General features: G+C 43.1%; 1 protein-coding gene across 1 annotated transcript; it reads left to right on the top strand.

Annotated features, from left to right (window-relative positions):
- The first annotated feature begins 3,485 nt into the window (after positions 1-3,485).
- BCL2L10 (BCL2 like 10) lies at positions 3,486-9,775 on the top strand. The gene is made up of 2 exons (XM_075857993.1): positions 3,486-4,110; positions 7,970-9,775. The coding sequence occupies exons 1-2, from the start codon at positions 3,727-3,729 to the stop codon at positions 8,099-8,101; spliced, it is 516 nt and encodes a 171-aa protein (XP_075714108.1). The 5' UTR covers positions 3,486-3,726; the 3' UTR covers positions 8,102-9,775.
- The last annotated feature ends 7,279 nt before the right edge of the window (positions 9,776-17,054 follow it).

Genomic DNA, 17,054 nt, shown 5'->3' on the forward strand with positions numbered 1-17,054 from the left:
TAGAACATGTCCTATTTCTGGCCGTAATAACGGCACGGACAGTCCATAGAAGTCTATGGAGCTCTCGTAATAACGGGTGGCTACATGTGTGCACCCGTCATTACGGCAGCGTTGCTAAGCGACGTCAGTAAATAGTCACTGTCCAGGGAGCTGAAAGAGTTAACTGATCGGCAGTAACTCTTTCAGCACCCTGGACAGTGACTACCGATCAGTATAAACCTGTAAAAAATAAAAATAAAAGACGTTCATACTTACCGGCAACTTCCTGCTTCCTCCAGTCCGGTCTCCCGCCCGTTGCCTTGGTGACGCGTCCCTCTCGACATCCGGCCCGACGTCCTGGATGACGTTTCAGGCCATGTGATCGCTGCAGCCAATCACAGGTCAATCACAGGCTGCAGCGGTCACATGGACTGCCGCGTCATCCAGGGATGTCGGGCTGGATGTGAAGAGAGGGACGCGTCACCAAGACAACGGCCGGGTAAGTATGAATTTCTTTAACTTTTATTACAGAAAAGGCTGTCCCTTCTCTCTATCCTGCACTGATAGAGAGAAGGGGCTGCCGATTAGTGCAGTGCTATTTTGGCGCCAAAAACGTGCTCGTAAATACGGGTGGAATACGTGTGACACCGGACCCATATTTACGAGCACGGGTTCGTAAATACTGGTGCAAAACGGGTGGAATACGTGTGACACCGGACCCGTATTTACGCCAGTATTTACGGGTGGGAAAAAATACGGTCGTGTGCATGAGGCCTAAGGCTATGTTCACACGGAGTATTTTGACGATTTTTTTTACGCGGAAACCGCGTAGCAAAACTCGTCAAAAACGGCCCGAAAATGCCTCCCATTGATTTCAATGGGAGGCATCGGCGTCTTTTTCCCGCGAGCAGTAAAAGGGGGGCCCTGAAATTCCTGATGGCGGCCCTGAACACTAAGGGTATGTGCACACGAGAACTGTCTTTTACGTCTGAAAAGACAGACTGTTTTCAGGAGAAAACAGCTGCGTCGTTTCAGACGTAAAAGCTCCTCCTCACATTTTGCGAGGCGTCTTTGACGCCCGTAATCTTGAGCTGTTCTTCATTGACTTCAATGAAGAACGGCTCAAATTACTTTTCAAAGAAGTGCCCTGCACTTCTTTGCCGAGGCAGTCATTTTACGCGTCGCCGTTTGACAGCTGTCAAACGACGACGCGTAAATTACAGGTCGTCGGCACAGTACGTCGGCAAACCCATTCAAATGAATGGGCAGATGTTTGCCGACGTATTGTAGCCGTATTTTCAGGCGTAAATCGAGGCATAATACGCCTCGTTTACGCCTGAAAATAGGTCGTGTGAACCCAGCCTAATACAGAACTGTGTACCACATTTAACAAATAGTCCCTATGCCAGAGCCTTCACTTATTTCAGACACTTGCATGGAGTTGTGGTTTTTGGGTTTTCAGGCAATCCATCACTGGGGTGCCTCTTTTTACATATATTACATAAATTAGAGGGTGCAATTGTACCCACTAAACTGTCTCCCAAAGTGTTAATCAGTTGGCTGGAAAACAGCTTTCTACATACATAACTTCCTCACCTACATATCCTGATCGCAGTATGTGGAGACCCATAGGCAAAACAATGGTGGGAGTACCCACTTTTGAAGATAGGGAAACAGAGTGTAGCTCAGGAAAATCAGGCCACTGGTAAAAGATTAACACTACAGTGCCCAGGGCTATATAATGCTTAAATAATATCCTGGTTTAAAATAAATGTAGAGGAAATATATCAGCAGCGGATTGGAAAGCTTTCCGTTGCTGGGCCTCAAGGACTCTGTGGTAGCTAGGCCTGGTAAAGCTGGGGCGGTCTGACCATGCTAAGCCCCGTGAGTCCTCTCAGCCATTCAACTGAGCCAAAGGGAGTTATATGGCTCAATTTCAATGGGGATATTCACACATGCGTGAGACTCACTGAATGTCCTATATTGGTGCGTGATTTGCGCATCAATTCCATTAAAAAAAAAAAATAGAAGTGCTTTGCAAGTGCATGAAAAACGCATGCCACTCGCAAAGCACACTGATGCGTAACGCAACACACGGACCATATTTACGTGCATTTTTAATGCGTGTGAATCTGACACGCTCGTGTGAATGTAGCCTAAGAAACATGGGCAACAGCTTTACTTATTTTGCTCCCTACCTAAATGGTATGAGATGGAGCTATAGGGTAGCGGTAGCTGAACAAGCCTCCATCATTAAATTGACACTCTGGACAATAGTTAAAAATCCAGCTTGTTCCCAAAGTGGAGGCGCACACACTTAAACTCCAGATTCTTGCCTACGTGGTCCCCACTGATCAGGGAATACAAGGGGTCCCTTCTGGCTGGTGCAAGGCAGCGGTTGTCATGACCTTCCTAGGAACCTGTGTATGGCACAGACATCACAGGTCACTACAACCACTACCCGGAACCGAGAATACGGGCGTGCTGAAGGAACCACCTGACAGAAGACACCTGGGGATTGCCCCATTGGTGGAAATAGGTAGGTTCAAAATTTTGGGGAGTAATGGGCTCCAGCACTCTAGGCAGAAGATGAGTTTTTTACTTTTACCCGGAGTAGTAACACTTACTGGCTTGGCTCAATAAGAATGTTTTTCTATGGAGGGAGATAAGTGGTTTTAGACACTTCTGACAACGCTTATCACAGGTGAAACAAAGGGTCCATTTGCACAGTAGAGATGTTGGGTGCAGTAGGTCTGTCCTCATACACATTAGATCCCATTGAGTCTACTTTATGGCAAGGGTATGCCAGGCTTGGCAGTGGGGCATAGTGAACAGTAGTTGTGCCCTGATGTAAATGCAGACCTTTTTTTTAATGATGTCATTGTTAAAAGGAGAAGGAAATGACATAGGCCACAGGATTTCCCTGCCAGGAAACATCGCGGCTGAGGGACAGTTTCTCTAAAAACGTGTAGAAATCGTCCCCGGAATGTTTAGGGTATGTGCACACACACTAATTACGTCCGTATTTGACGGACGTATTTCGGCCGCAAGTCCCGGACCGAACACAGTGCAGGGAGCCGGGCTCCTAGCATCATACTTATGTACGATGCTAGGAGTCTCTGCCTCGCTGCAGGACAACTGTCCCGTACTGTAATCATGTTTTCAGTACGTGACAGTGGTCCTGCAGCGAGGCAGGGACTCCTAGCATCGTACATAAGTATGATGCTAGGAGCCCGGCTCCCTGCAGTGTGTTCGGTCCGGGACTTGCGGCCGAAATACGTCCGTCAATTACGGACGTAATTAGTGTGTGTGCACATACCCTTTAGGTGTGAAAGCAAAGCATCCCTGGTCCCCGTGTTCGGGGCGGCTCGGGACAAGTCACGTGGGAGGAGTACTAATCTCACACGTCATACCTGGGATAGGACATTGTGTTCCAGCCTGAAGCGGTGACAGAGGAGCATAGGTGAAATACTCCCATATTACCAGCAGAGGGCGGGCGTGTGGAGAGAAAAAAAAACTGACAATGACTGGGACTGATGAATGAAAGGCTGCTCACAGCCTATTAGGGCGTGGGGGGCGTGATGGCTATTCTGTAGAAGAGACTGTGGAGGTGACTAGCAGGCTGAAGTGTTCCGGAGCGTGTGAACGGTGCTGCGTGCGATCACAGGACAAGCAGCCGCCAGGCCGGGGGCGTGGTGTATCGCACTTATATGGAGTGAGCCCGTTGTCGGCTCACATCCTGGCAATATGTCTGAGCAGCTCGAGGAGGAGACGTGCGCTCTGGTGGAGGACTATCTCCAGCGCTGCCTGGGTAATGAGCGGCCGCCGTCTCTGCTTGCGGAAACCCTATGGCGAGTGGCGCAGGAGGTTCACTATGGGAACCGCGCTTTCTTTAAGTCGTGCGAAGAGTTGGACGTCGACCCCTGCACCATCCTGCAGCGTGTGGCCACGGAGGTGTCTCTGGAAGGAGGACTAAACTGGGGACGGGTGATCGTGCTCATTGTGTTCGCTGGGACCTTGGCGCAGAGGCACGGGAAGCACAAAGCGGGGACCCCCGGGGAACTGGCCGGGGTGCTGAGCCGATTCCTGGTCCGGGAGCACAGTGACTGGTTCCAGAAGAGCGGAGGCTGGGTAATGTCATATCCCACTACCTACTGTAGTCCTCAGCCGCAGGACTTTATTCATTGGCACTGTTACATGGCACATGGGGGACGCGGGCACTACATGTGGTGTACAGATTGTCGATAGTCTATGCCTATTGTTCTGAAACGACACCTCTCATTGTGCCCTGCGCAGGGGCCCAGCATGCTGAGAGTTGTAGTTCCACACTGTATTGTATAGTGTAGCCGGTATCCGCAGAACAATACACTTCAGCCTGGCCGCTCATGACACATCTGTTCCTGGACTAGTGTGTGGGTGGGTATATACTGGCTGCCAGGCCAATCCGTGCCCGGCCACGTGCGATGGCCCCTGACTCATATGTAAAGTATTTCATGTGGAAGTTGCTCATTGCACTTTATGATCCTTTTATAGATCTATTTTATCAGAGAAATCTGCGTCTTAGTTTCTTAATGAACCTGAAAGTTCTAGCAAAGTTTAGAAGTTGAGGCTGCTGACTCATCGGATTCCGGGGTGATGAAGCCTTCTGCAATCCTATATGTGACCATTACTTCCCTCAGGTGAATTTGGTAGAGTGGAGCCAGGCGACCTGATCCTTGCCAGCCGTGCGGGTACCCAATGTCCTGGTTTGCCCTTAGGCCAGGATCACACGCACAGTTTTGATGCCGTTTTTGTGGCTCAGATTTTGAGTCCGACACTTGAGTGGACACAAAAGAATGGAATGTCAGTTTTTTTTTTTTTCTCTACCTTTTTTTTTCTATTGTATCCACTTCTGGATTTGGCTAAAAAAAAAACCCTGTGTGCGTGAGATCCAGGCCTTCTAGAGGTTTGGGAAGAGCAAATCTTCTTTGTTTTCCACGATGCAAATATTGTTCCTGATAAATCTTTTGTCAAGGCTGGCAGGGTTTCCAGAGGATACCTAAGCTCCGTGTTGGCATCAGAATGTGTCCCCCGATTGCTTTACCAATGATTTCTGTATGCTATTACCCTTCTAGCCAATGGTGAAATGTTTCAATGCAGGGACAGAGTTACCCGTGACTGGGCGTAAGGAGACCACATCAGTGGATATGGCTGGAAGTTACCATCCCCTTTAGGCATCATGCTAGTGACCGTTTCCAATTTGCGGACTACAATACCCAGATCCATGTGCTGTCCAAATACGGACATGAATAGCACTTGGTTCAGTATGCTATCCGCAAAAAAAACCCAGATAGGACACTGAAGAAAACAAATGTAGAGTGCATGAGCCCCTTAGTGTTTCTACTGCTGGACCCCTAATGATTTCCTATAACAGATGAATGGAAGTTATTGTTACGTTTTCCTTCAAGCGGACAATGAGACCAAATAAAATGACTTCATGAGCATTTTGGAACATCTAAAAATAGTGATCTTGTTTGTTACCAAAATATGTTGGTGTCCACACAGCTGTTTATGGAAGGTTTCCCATATTACATAATAAGGGCAACTTTGTTATACAGGCCAGTTATGTTTCTTGGTAGAATCTCCCATATCTGTTTAGATTACCTGGTTTCAGCTGTTAATATTTAGGATTGTGTTTGGTGGGGCAAAATAAATTGTCCTTATTGACCTACACTTCATACCTAATGGGTAAGCTCTTATTCAGCCACCTGCATGGCTAGGGGACACCCTAAATTGTATTGTCCAGATCATTGGTCTCCAAACTATGGATCTCCAACTGTTGCAAAGCTGCTGTTCCCAGCCAGATGCTGTCAGGGCATGCTGGGAGTTGTTGTTGTGCAATGGCTGGAGAGCTACTGATGTAGGTGGTGGCTCATAAATCCGAGTTTACCTCTGTATAAAGCTGGCCGCACACACCTATGACAGGTGAGTCATCTGCAGGTTCATAGATCCCTGTATATTTTTGTGTAATGTTGCCATTGAGCCTTCAGAGTGGGATTCCTTGTTCATGTATTGTCACACTTGTCTATCATTACCCTGACTAATCGGTTTGCTACTGAAAGCGGACCATGCACGTACTGTGGCTTCATATAGTGGACGTGCTCCGTGATCTCCAGAGGATCATTATTGGGTCATTTGGAATCTGTCATGAAGATGACCACAGACATCGCCTACAGGAGCTGTCTGCAAGTCTTGGCTGTTGGATATGTTGTTAACTCCATTCTTCCATTGTTACCATTCAGTCAAAATCTACTTTACCCAAAACTAAAATCATTAGTTAAAATGACATTACACTCATCTTATGAATATTTTCCGCCATACGTTTTGCAGCAGTTCATAATTCACGCTATTTGCATTGTAAGCACCTGGACTGTGCACGGTTAATAGGGACTTTCCTCACTTCTGGTACTTGACGGTAAATCTTATGACGTCCATTCTCGTTTCTCTAATATGTGGAATAAATCATTGTACGTTTTCCCTGCTGAGTATTGAGTACACCACATTGTGTCTGGAGGTATAGTAGGGTTTTTCCTAGTGCCACATAAAAATGACATAACATGACTGGCAAAGTGACAACTAGATTATTTCATTGGTAATTCTAGGATCACGGATCTTTGTCTTGTGACTAAACGATGGTCATGGTACTGTTCAAGTGTTTCTCCGTAACTTACATTTGTGACAGCATAACGAGGGGCAATGTGACACGTACTGCCATGTTGGTGGTTTCCAGATGTAATTTGTTGTGTCTATACTAGTACTGGCGACATGTTTCATATGGTAGCAATATGTGCCTGTAACTCTCGTTGTAATATTGGCAATGCAAAGCCTCTTGCGTATGAGTTTATTGTTCATTCAGGTGAGGAGAAACTTCTTGACTGTTAGGGTATGTGCACACACACTAATTACGTCCGTAATTGACGGACGTATTTCGGCCGCAAGTCCCGGACCGAACACACTGCAGGGAGCCGGGCTCCTAGCATCATACTTATGTACGATGCTAGGAGTCCCTGCTACTCCGTGGAACTGCTGTCCCGTACTGAAAACATGATTACAGTACGGGACATTTGTCCTGCAGAGAGGCAGGGACTCCTAGCATCGTACATAACTATGATGCTAGGAGCCCGGCTCCCTGCACTGTGTTCGGTCCTGGACTTGCGGCCGAAATACGTCCGTCAATTACGGACGTAATTAGTGTGTGTGCACATACCCTTATAGAAACCAATTTGCCTTTATCCAAAGTCTGTTTCTGCTGCACAAAATATTAGAGTTGGTAATGGGGAAAGTCATTTGACCAGAGGATAAATATGGCTAAACCATCACGATCAGTAGAGACTATAATGCAAGTTCTACCCCTCATTGGCATGGAAGAGGTTAATGACACAAGAGGCAGAAAATTTTGTTTGCACAAATTAATTGTAAAGAGCAGAGTTCCGGAAGGTATTGAGGGTATAACTTGTTTACACAGTTCTCTGCCAAGCAGCGTTCAAACATGACCATCTGGAGACTATTGCCTCCATGCTTGATAATGCTGAATAAGGATCCAGAAACCAGCTGCTGCTTTCCCGATCACTGCTCCTTCAAACAGTGCTTGTGGTGTATTTTTCTGGTGCAGAGGACATTGTGTAAAGGTCTTCGAAGAGCAACTCTTTGGATAAACTAGAGTGATATTTTCCTACTGCTTTGGTCTAGGTTGCTGCAGGAAGCAAAGGTTTTACAGATGGAGTAGCACTCTGGCCTTAGCGTTACCATGTGGGTTTGTTACTTGGCAATCCACTTTCTTTGGGAATGAAATAGATACCCTATAAATGATGGCTTCTTGGTTGGGTGCTTCCCCCCCCGAGGACTATATTGCTCGTTACCTATATTATTGTCTTTTCCTTGACTGTTGCTTTAGGTTTAAAATCTAAGGTTTTTGTTTTTTTTATTTATTAAAAAATTTGTTTTTTTTCAGGAGGGTTTCCAAAAATTTTGCAACAAAAAAGGCCATCACCAAGGACAAGAGAGCAGTCACTTTTCCAATGCTCTGATGGCTGCTGCTGGAGTTGGACTAGCAGGATTAGTCTTTCTTCTGGCAGTAAGATGAACTGTGGAAAACAACAATAGAATTCAAATATGACCTGAGGATCTTTTTGGACCAGAAGATCATCTGAACTTTTTGTCTCTGCCATTGATGCCAAAGACCTTTCACAAAGGACATAAATTGAAGTTAATGCTTACAAGTCCCTTACAATTGTATTTTAAATGCACAGATCCACAACTTACTATATAGCACTTTTGCCCAATGGTAGGATTGTTAGAAATGTTTGTAAACAAAACAGACATTGAAGTTGCTTTTAAAATTTTGTTATCGTTTAAGGAAAAAAAAAAACCCTGCAAAAGGGTTAAAATCAGTCATTTCATTACTATGTAAAATGTTCTGTTAATCTCAGATCAAGCACTTTTTTTGTTAAGACTTTACTAGTAAATTCTATTTATATAAGGCAATATGTTTTATTTTTACATCACATTCAGTATTTAGGAACATTGTTACAATAAAGTAAAAAATAAAGCTTAATTAAAATCACATTTTAATTTACCTGACACAAAATTTGGGATCTGTAGGTGAAATGACTTTAATCACCAATATTATATACTTTCCCAGTGTCTTTACTGAGTTGCGTTGCGGACACTCAACCTTAATATGGGGCTGCAAATAACATCCAGTATGCATGTAAGGGTATGTTCACACAACCTATTTACGGACGTAAATCGGGCGTTTTTGCCCCGAATTACGCCCGAAAATAGCGCCTCAATAGCGCTGACAAACATCTGCCCATTGAAAGCAATGGGCAGACGTTTGTCTGTTCACACGAGGCGTATATTTACGCGCCGCTGTCAAATGACGGCGCGTAAATAGACGCCCGCGTCAAAGAAGTGACCTGTCACTTCTTTGGCCGTAATTGGAGCCGCTATTCATTGACTCCAATGAATAGCAGCGCTAATTACGGCCGTAATTGACGCGGCGTTCAAGCGCCTGCACATGCCGGTACGGCTGAATTTACGGGGATGTTTTCAGGCTGAAACATCCCCGTAATTTCAGCCGTTACGGACCCCCGCCGTGTGAACATACCCTAAAGGTGCTGTGAAAAGCTTCATGATTTACACGGAAATTAAAGAATCACATTACCGAATTCACTATTCTACAGGAAATTGGGAACACCTATGACTGATTTCTAAATGACTTGGGCTTAATAATTTAAAGGGGATGTAAAAGGTTAGAAACAAGGTATTTATTTTCCAGAAACGGTGCCACTTTTGCCCATGGCCTGTGTCTGGTATTGCAGTAGCAGTCAAGAGAAGATAACTTTTTTTATTTTTTTCTCCTCAGTCTAGTTCAATTTTGTTTAACTCTGTGGCCCACCTACAGGTCAATCGATCATTGTCTACAAATATGGATTCCAACAAGTTAAAAATATAAGACCAAGTCTGTTCTGAAGAATAATTTTTCGATTTGATACCAATATTATTAGAATTTTTTTATTTTTTTGAATCTTGGAAACCAAGTGGAAATTTTTGATATTTCACTGTTTAATTGTATAATCTGTAATGAATGATCATATTTATGCTAGACTATTGTATACTCAGTAGTTGCCAAAGAGATCTGGTATCTCTGGCTTTTTTTAAACAATAATATATTATGTACATACATCTTTCCTGATACTTGGGATGAACAGTATTTTACTTATTGTTTAATAAACTGTGTACATTTGGCCCTCCATAGACTGGTCCTTTTTTATATTTTGAAAAATCCACAATCGTGTTATACATTAATCTAAAAGAGCACAAAAGCAGCACCTTACCACTACATGCATGTTTTATTGTCCATCCTATAAGGGTATGTTCACACGCTGAGCCAAAAACGTCTGAAAATATGGAGCTCTTTTCAAGGGAAAACAGCACCTGATTTTCAGACGTTTTTTGAGCAACTCACGTTTTTCGCGGTTTTCAATAGTCTGAGAAAACTGCTCCAAAAACGTCCCAAGAAGTGTCCTGCACTTCTTTTGACGAGGCTGTATTTTTACGTGTCGTCGTTTGACAGCTGTCAAACGACAACGCGTAAATGACAGGTTGTCTGCACAGTACGTCGGCAAACCCATTCAAATGAATGGTCAGATGTTTGCCGACGTATTGTAGCCCTATTTTCAGGCATAACACGCCTCGTTTACGTCTGAAAATAGGTCGTGTGAACCCAGCCTAAGTGTCATTGGTAAGGCTCTGACTGCAGAGATCCCTACCAATCACAAGTCCCATATCCCCCATTACTAACTAGAACCTGGCACAAGAGGGAAGCTGAAGTGTGCACAATACTCTAGTCTATGGGAGTTCTAGAAAACACTTCATGAGCCCTTCTGATCTCGATTGGCAGAATGCAGGTGTTGATGGCACTGGGCATGAGTAGCCTACTTGGAATTCACTGTCCCTGTAGGTTCCCGCTTTTACCTTTTTTAAATTCTTCCAGTCTTAGAGATTTAGGTAATAAGAATATGTTGTATGTGCAATTTTCTTATAAAAGGTAAGGTTCTTTAGTACCCCCCCCCCCCTCTTTCACTAACTCCCATACACAAAGGGTTCATGTTTTCAAGCACAACCTTCGAGTTGTAAGGCTAATATGGTGCCCGTATACTTCTTACAATTTCATATGGAAGTTTACTTCTCCTGCATTCCTCGGAGTGCCTAACGGAGAAAGTTATGTACATGCTCTGCTATGGATATATAAATGTCGGAATAACCCTATAACTTTTGTGACAAGGTTTAGAGAGTATGGATGACCCATTTGGAAGCTTAGGGTATGTTCACACGGCAGCCTCCGTTACGTCAGGAGAAAACGGCTCTGCAATTTCAGACGTAATGTCAAGTGCAGGCACTTTTCGCTGCGTCCATTCCGGACGTAATTGGAGCTGTTTTTCTATGGCGTCAATGGAAAACTGCTCCATTTACGTCTCAAGAAGTGACAGGCACTTCTTTGCCGTGGGCGTCTTTTTTTTTTTTTTTTTTTTTTTTTTATACGTCTTGAGAGCGGCGCAAAAAAAAAAAAAAAAATGACCGTCGGCACAGAACATCGTAAAGCCCATTCTAAGGAATGGGCAGATGTTTGCCGACGCTTTTGTGCCGTATTTTCGGACGTAATTCGAGGTTAAAGCGCCCGAATTACGTCCGTAAATAGGGTGTGTGAACATACCCATACTGTACAAAGCTTCCTTTTCAGGTACAAAAGTCTTTGTGGTTGTCACAGCTCCACATCTGAGGCAAACATCACAAAGTTATAATCTATGTGTAGCCTGAGCTATGGAAGCGTGCACAAAATGAAAGGGTACTTAAAAAAAATTTTTATTTTTTTTTTGCTCCTCCAAATACGGAGAAGGAATTCACCAGGATGGGGGGAGTTGCAGAATAGCAGTCAGATTACTCAACCTCTTTCTGCTTCAAATCATGTAAGACAAACATTCTTTTCAGATCAGTAGTTTGGTAGAAATTATTTTATAACCAAGATATGTCTGAGAATAGCTGGTTCTTTTTAGGAAGTAATTATGTGTACTTGCATCACTTTTCTTATCTACAGTATGTACAATACAATGTTTAAGAATTAAACTCCGTAAATTCCCTGCAGAAATTCTTAAACTTTCACAGTTCCCAAAATGTAGGTAGTCCCCATGAAAAGCCCCTGTCGTTCTGCACAGAAGTTTCTTTGTGAGTTTCTGTGACCATTTAATTTGTGTGTGTGTGTGTGGGTGTATACACACACACACACACACACACACACACACTAGTCCTCGATAAATTAAACTTTTTGATATTCTAATTTCAGTAATTCAATTCAAAAAGTGAAACAAACATATATTTACATAAATTCATTACACATAGTGATCTATTTCCAGCGGGTTTTTTCTTTTAATGTTGATGATTATGGCTAACAGTTAAGGAAAACCCAAAATTTAGTCTCAGAAAATTAGAATATTGGGTAAAATGTGAAGATTGTAGACTCATGGTGTCACTCTAATCAGCTAATCAACACAAACACCTGCAAATGTTTCCTAAGCCTTTAAAAAGAGCTGGTCTGTTGCTCAGTCGTCCAAAGACCGGTTTTCAGATGAAAGTACATTTTTCCTTTCATTTGGAAACCAAGGTCCCAGAGTCTGGAGGAAGAGTGGAGAGGCACTCAATCCAAGTTGCTTCTGATCCAGTGGGAAGTTTCCACAGTCAGTGATGGTTTGGGGAGCCATGTCATCTGCTGGTGTTGCTCCACTGTGTTATATCAAGTCCAGAGTCAACAAAGCCGTCTAGCAGAAAACTTTAGAGCACTTCATGCGTCCCTCTGCTGACAAGCTTTATGGAGCTGCTGATGTAATTTTCCAGCATGACTTGGCACCTGCCTACACTGCCAAAAGTACCAATACCTGGTCAGCAAACTCGTCTGACCTAAACCCCATAGAGAATCTATGGGGTATTGTCAAGAGAAAGATGAGAGCCACCAGACCCAACAATGCAGATGAGCTGAGGGCCGATATCAAAGCAACCTGGGCTTCCATAACACCCCAGCAGTGCCACAGGCTGATCGCCTCCATGCCATGTCGCATTGATGCAGTAATTCATGCAAAAGGAGCCCTGACCAAGTATTAAGTGCATATACTGTACATACTTTTCAGTAAGCCAACATTTCGGTATTAAAGATTTTTGAATTTGGGCTTATATAATATTCTCATTTTCTGAGGCACTAAATTTTGGGTTTTCGTGAACTATTAGCCATAATCATCAACATTAAAGAGAACCTTTCACCTCCCCAAACATTTGCAGTTGAGTGCAGCATGTAATAGGCAGGGCTCCACAAACATGGTCCCACGCAAAATTATTTTTCTAACTTCCTCCGTTATTTACATATCGGTGCCATTATATTTGGTGCCCGATATGTAAATAAGCCCCTGAATTGTCAATGGGGCGTTTCTAACTAACGAACAGGCAAGGGGGTGTGATGTCTTCGCCCTGATACGGTCCAATCTGCTGTGGACAGTGTCAGGGCGGCTTGCGCTGTTCCCTCCCGTGAGAACACACAGACTTGGTGGTTGTGCTACAGATAGCGTGGGTAGTTTGTATCGGTACAATTTTTTGGTACGTAGAACTTTTCGATCACTTATTACATTTTTTTTGAGAGGTAAGGTGACAAAAAAAAATCAGCGATGTTGGCATTTTACATTTTATTTTACGCCGTTCACCGAGGCAGAATGAAGGCAGCCCTGGTGGCCTTCATTAGGGCCCTGGGCTGCCATAACCGTCATCACCCGCCAATCTCACTGCGGGGGAGCTGTCGGAGGGGGCTGCCCCCATCTTTTCAATGCCTCAGATGATATGGTCACGATTGACCGCAGCATTTGAGGAGTTAAACATCCAGGAACAGTGCGATCGCTGCTCCCGGCTGTTAGTCCCGGGTGTCCACTGTGAAACACAGCTGACACTTGCAGCATATGGAGCGAGCTCCAAACATCACCCCCCGCACCCGGACGTAATAGCACGTCTGGGTGCGCGAAGGGGTTTAAAGAAAAAAAATGCTGGAAATAGATCACTATGTGTGTAATGAATCTATATAGAATGAGTTTAACTTTTTGAATTGAATTACTGAAATAAACTTTTTGATGATATTCAAATTTATTGAGAAGGACTAGTAGCACATATTCCGCAGCACTTTACAATTCAGGGGGAACATGTACAGACAATACAGACGTTCTAAAGTAACAAAACTAAGTGACACATCAAACAAGAGGAATGAGAGCTTACAATCGATAAGGAAATAGGAGTGACACAAAATGTAAAAAGTGCTTGTTTCGTCCAATGGTCCAGTCGTCTTTTATACATATGGGCTAGTACACATAAAGCTGCGTGAGCCAGTATGTGAGTGACAGATATAAAGTAATGAATACTGTTGAATGTAGTGGTCATGTATTGAGGAATAATTGTGAGGAAAGGAAAGGAGTCAGATAGGCCTGTCTAAAAAGATGTGTTTTCAGGGCACGCTTAAAACCGTGGGGGTTGGTCACTAATCTGATCTGTGTAGCGCTTTCCACATATCTGATGCAGCATAAGAAAAGTCTTGGAGCAACTTTACAGACCTTCCCCTTCCCCTGAAGCTAGAAGAGAGGGGGCAAGTCTCTCTAAAGTTTCTAAAACTAGTGACTGTGCTGTGAGTGGGAATGGGGCACCAGAGGGCAAGTTTTAACCCTGATACGGCCTTCTTGCGTAGACCCCGGGCTAATAAACTGTGATGCAGGAGTTGGGTTGCTAGCCTCCTCCAGTCAACACATTCTGCTAATTGGAGATAAGGATCGAACTTGCTTCAAGTTTCCTACATGAATATCGAGACATTTTGACATATGTATTACAAAACGCCTTATATTTGATGCCTAACAGATTGGGAGTTTCACTTTAAATGCGATTTTTTAAAAGAAAAATAATCTACGGTACTAAATAGACAAGGGGAGGCCTTTGTATTAGTTGCCGCCTCAAGCAGCAGAAGGACTAGCCTCACCCTTGTCTGATAGCGTCATGGGAATTCTTGTGGATCCATGGTATCATGAAATCACACAATGATAATTGTATGCGTACAATACAGCCCTAATATAAATTGTGAGAATGTATGCAATACTTCAGATCTTCAATGAGTTACGGCTATAGGTCACGCAAGAAGTATTTTGATATTTTCTCAGAAGTTATACCTTTTCATAAACTTAAGTGACTGAAAATACTATTCATGTATATGTAAAAATGTGTTTTGTGCATTGATTCTATGTAACACACAATAGGTAATATCTATAAAATCTGGTGCAAAGAAACATTTGAGCAGTTGCCCATAGCAACCAATCAAATTCCTTTTTTCATTATCAAAAAGGCCTTTTAAAAAAAGAGTTGGAATCTCACTGGTTGCTATGGGCAGTTGCTCTATTCTTCGTTTGCACCAGTTTTGGTAAAGATCCCTTATTGTATATTTTATAGAATTACTGCACAAAAGACATATTTAAACATACTTGAAAATTAAATTAGTCTCCTACATTTATGTTTTTCTTTCTATTATAGCGTTACTAACAAACAAACAAACAAACAAACAAACCAACCGCAAAGGGGAACAGAAAACACATACATTCCATTTAGAACATAAGCAAGTCCTATACCCCCTCCCCTACTATCTTTACTTTGGTCAAGAAAGAGAAAAAAGAGAGGCATGTGGGGGTTCATCTATATGAGAACATTTCTTCAGACAGCCCCCAAGACTCTTATTCTCTTCTTTATTAAATCAAAATTCATATTGAAAAAAGGATTTAATCTGTAGAATTATATTCTGTATTGATGGATTTCCAGTTCAGAGCGATTTTCCCCCAATCTGCACCTAAAATGGTTGTCGCGGTGAGACCTGTCAACATGCCCTACTATGCCAATAATATTTAATTTCAGGACAGGTTCACCACATATGCAGAAGGTCTTCCTCTTCTCCACACTTCCTCCATCGTAATCTAGAAGCTTCGGGGTAGAACTTTGACTCTTTAGATGGTGGCGCCTAAAATTATTTTTTTGTCAATTTAATCTGGTTTGTGCAGCGTTTGTATCATTGGAATACTCAAGGCCACTTTCCGTAGGAAAATACGGCATTCAAGTCCATTTCAGCATAAAGGTGAGTTTCCCTTTAATTGATGTTGTTAGTAGTTCTCTATAAATGACTAAGGTCGCTCCTTTAGCTCTATTATTTTCCAGAAGCAGATTGCAGTAATTTTGAAAGAAATTTAATAGATTGGTAATTTTCTGAAGTATGACATGTCTATGTTTGTACTGCTGATCTGGAACCATGAGAACCAAATCCAATGATTAAGAATGGTTAAAAGGGAACCATTCAGACACAGGTCTACCGGAGATACGATGCCAGTTTCAAGCAAGCGGCTATGTATAAAATTATATGTCTGAATATGTCTCAAGAATGAAAATCACAAACTGGCATAGGCAGACCAAGATGCTTTACGGACCATCCTGACCCCATGTTACCTGTTGTAAGAGGCCCCAGGGAGGATCTGGCTTTTCTTTCCAACATTCCACAATTTTCGCCCTAACTTTCCTACATATAAATGTGGAAATAACAGATTGGAGCTGGCTGATATATTTTCTAGAAAACGGAAAGGCAAATACGTACAATAGCTTTGGGAGACAGAAAATGTCGATTTTGTTGATTCTGGCTATCCATGATAGTAACATTTTTCCACATTTTTAAATTTTCTTATTGATGGTTTCTAGAAGGGCATATTGATTTAGAAAATCTGAAAAACTTGAGGCTTTCATAATGCCTAGCTATAGTAATCCCTGATTTGCCTACACTTACTCCCTAACCCTCTTCCAGGTTTCCTCTGACATGTTAAATGATAGAATTTGACATTTCAGAATATTAAATGGGTTGTCCCAGAATGAACAATTATGACGTTTGCACAGGACAAGTGATAATTGTCTGATCGCTGGGGGCCCCACTCCTGGGACCCCCCACAGATCGCGAGCACCCCTTGCAGTAAGGAAGAACTTAAATGGAGCGGCAGTTGAGCATGTACCCGTCACTCCATTCAATGTCTATGGGACAGATGGAAACATCCAAGTGCTGTACTCAGCTGTTTCCGTCTTTCCCAAAAACTTTGAAAGAGGTGGCAGCGCCAATGATCGACAACTGCTCCAACCACTCTTCTCACTTCGGTCTAGCAATGAGGTAGAACAGGTGGTTCGGGGCCCCCTGTGGGGGTCCAAGAGGCATTGCCCCCATCGATCAGACAATTATCACCTATCCTGTGGATAGGTGATAATTGTTGATTCTGGGAATACCCCTTTAAATTTCACTTATAACTAAGCAACTTGAGAATGTATTAATGTTCTATATGATAGAGGGAGGCTAAAGGGTCTGTAAAAGAAATTACCACATTGTCCTCAAACAGTACATGGTGGTATGCAGAGATCTGTGGGATATGGATATTTATGTGTTTTTAGAA

The sequence above is a fragment of the Rhinoderma darwinii genome, chromosome 3 (genome assembly GCF_050947455.1).
Source record: "Rhinoderma darwinii isolate aRhiDar2 chromosome 3, aRhiDar2.hap1, whole genome shotgun sequence".
Taxonomy (NCBI): Eukaryota; Metazoa; Chordata; class Amphibia; order Anura; family Rhinodermatidae; genus Rhinoderma; species Rhinoderma darwinii.

Excerpts from the sequence above, each read along its gene's own strand:
- BCL2L10 (XM_075857993.1), top strand. The coding sequence starts at position 3,727 with ATGTCTGAGCAGCTCGAGGAGGAGACGTGCGCTCTGGTGGAGGACTAT. Across the intron at positions 4,111-7,969 it reads TCCAGAAGAGCGGAGGCTGG|GAGGGTTTCCAAAAATTTTG; the intron begins GTAATGTCATAT and ends GTTTTTTTTCAG.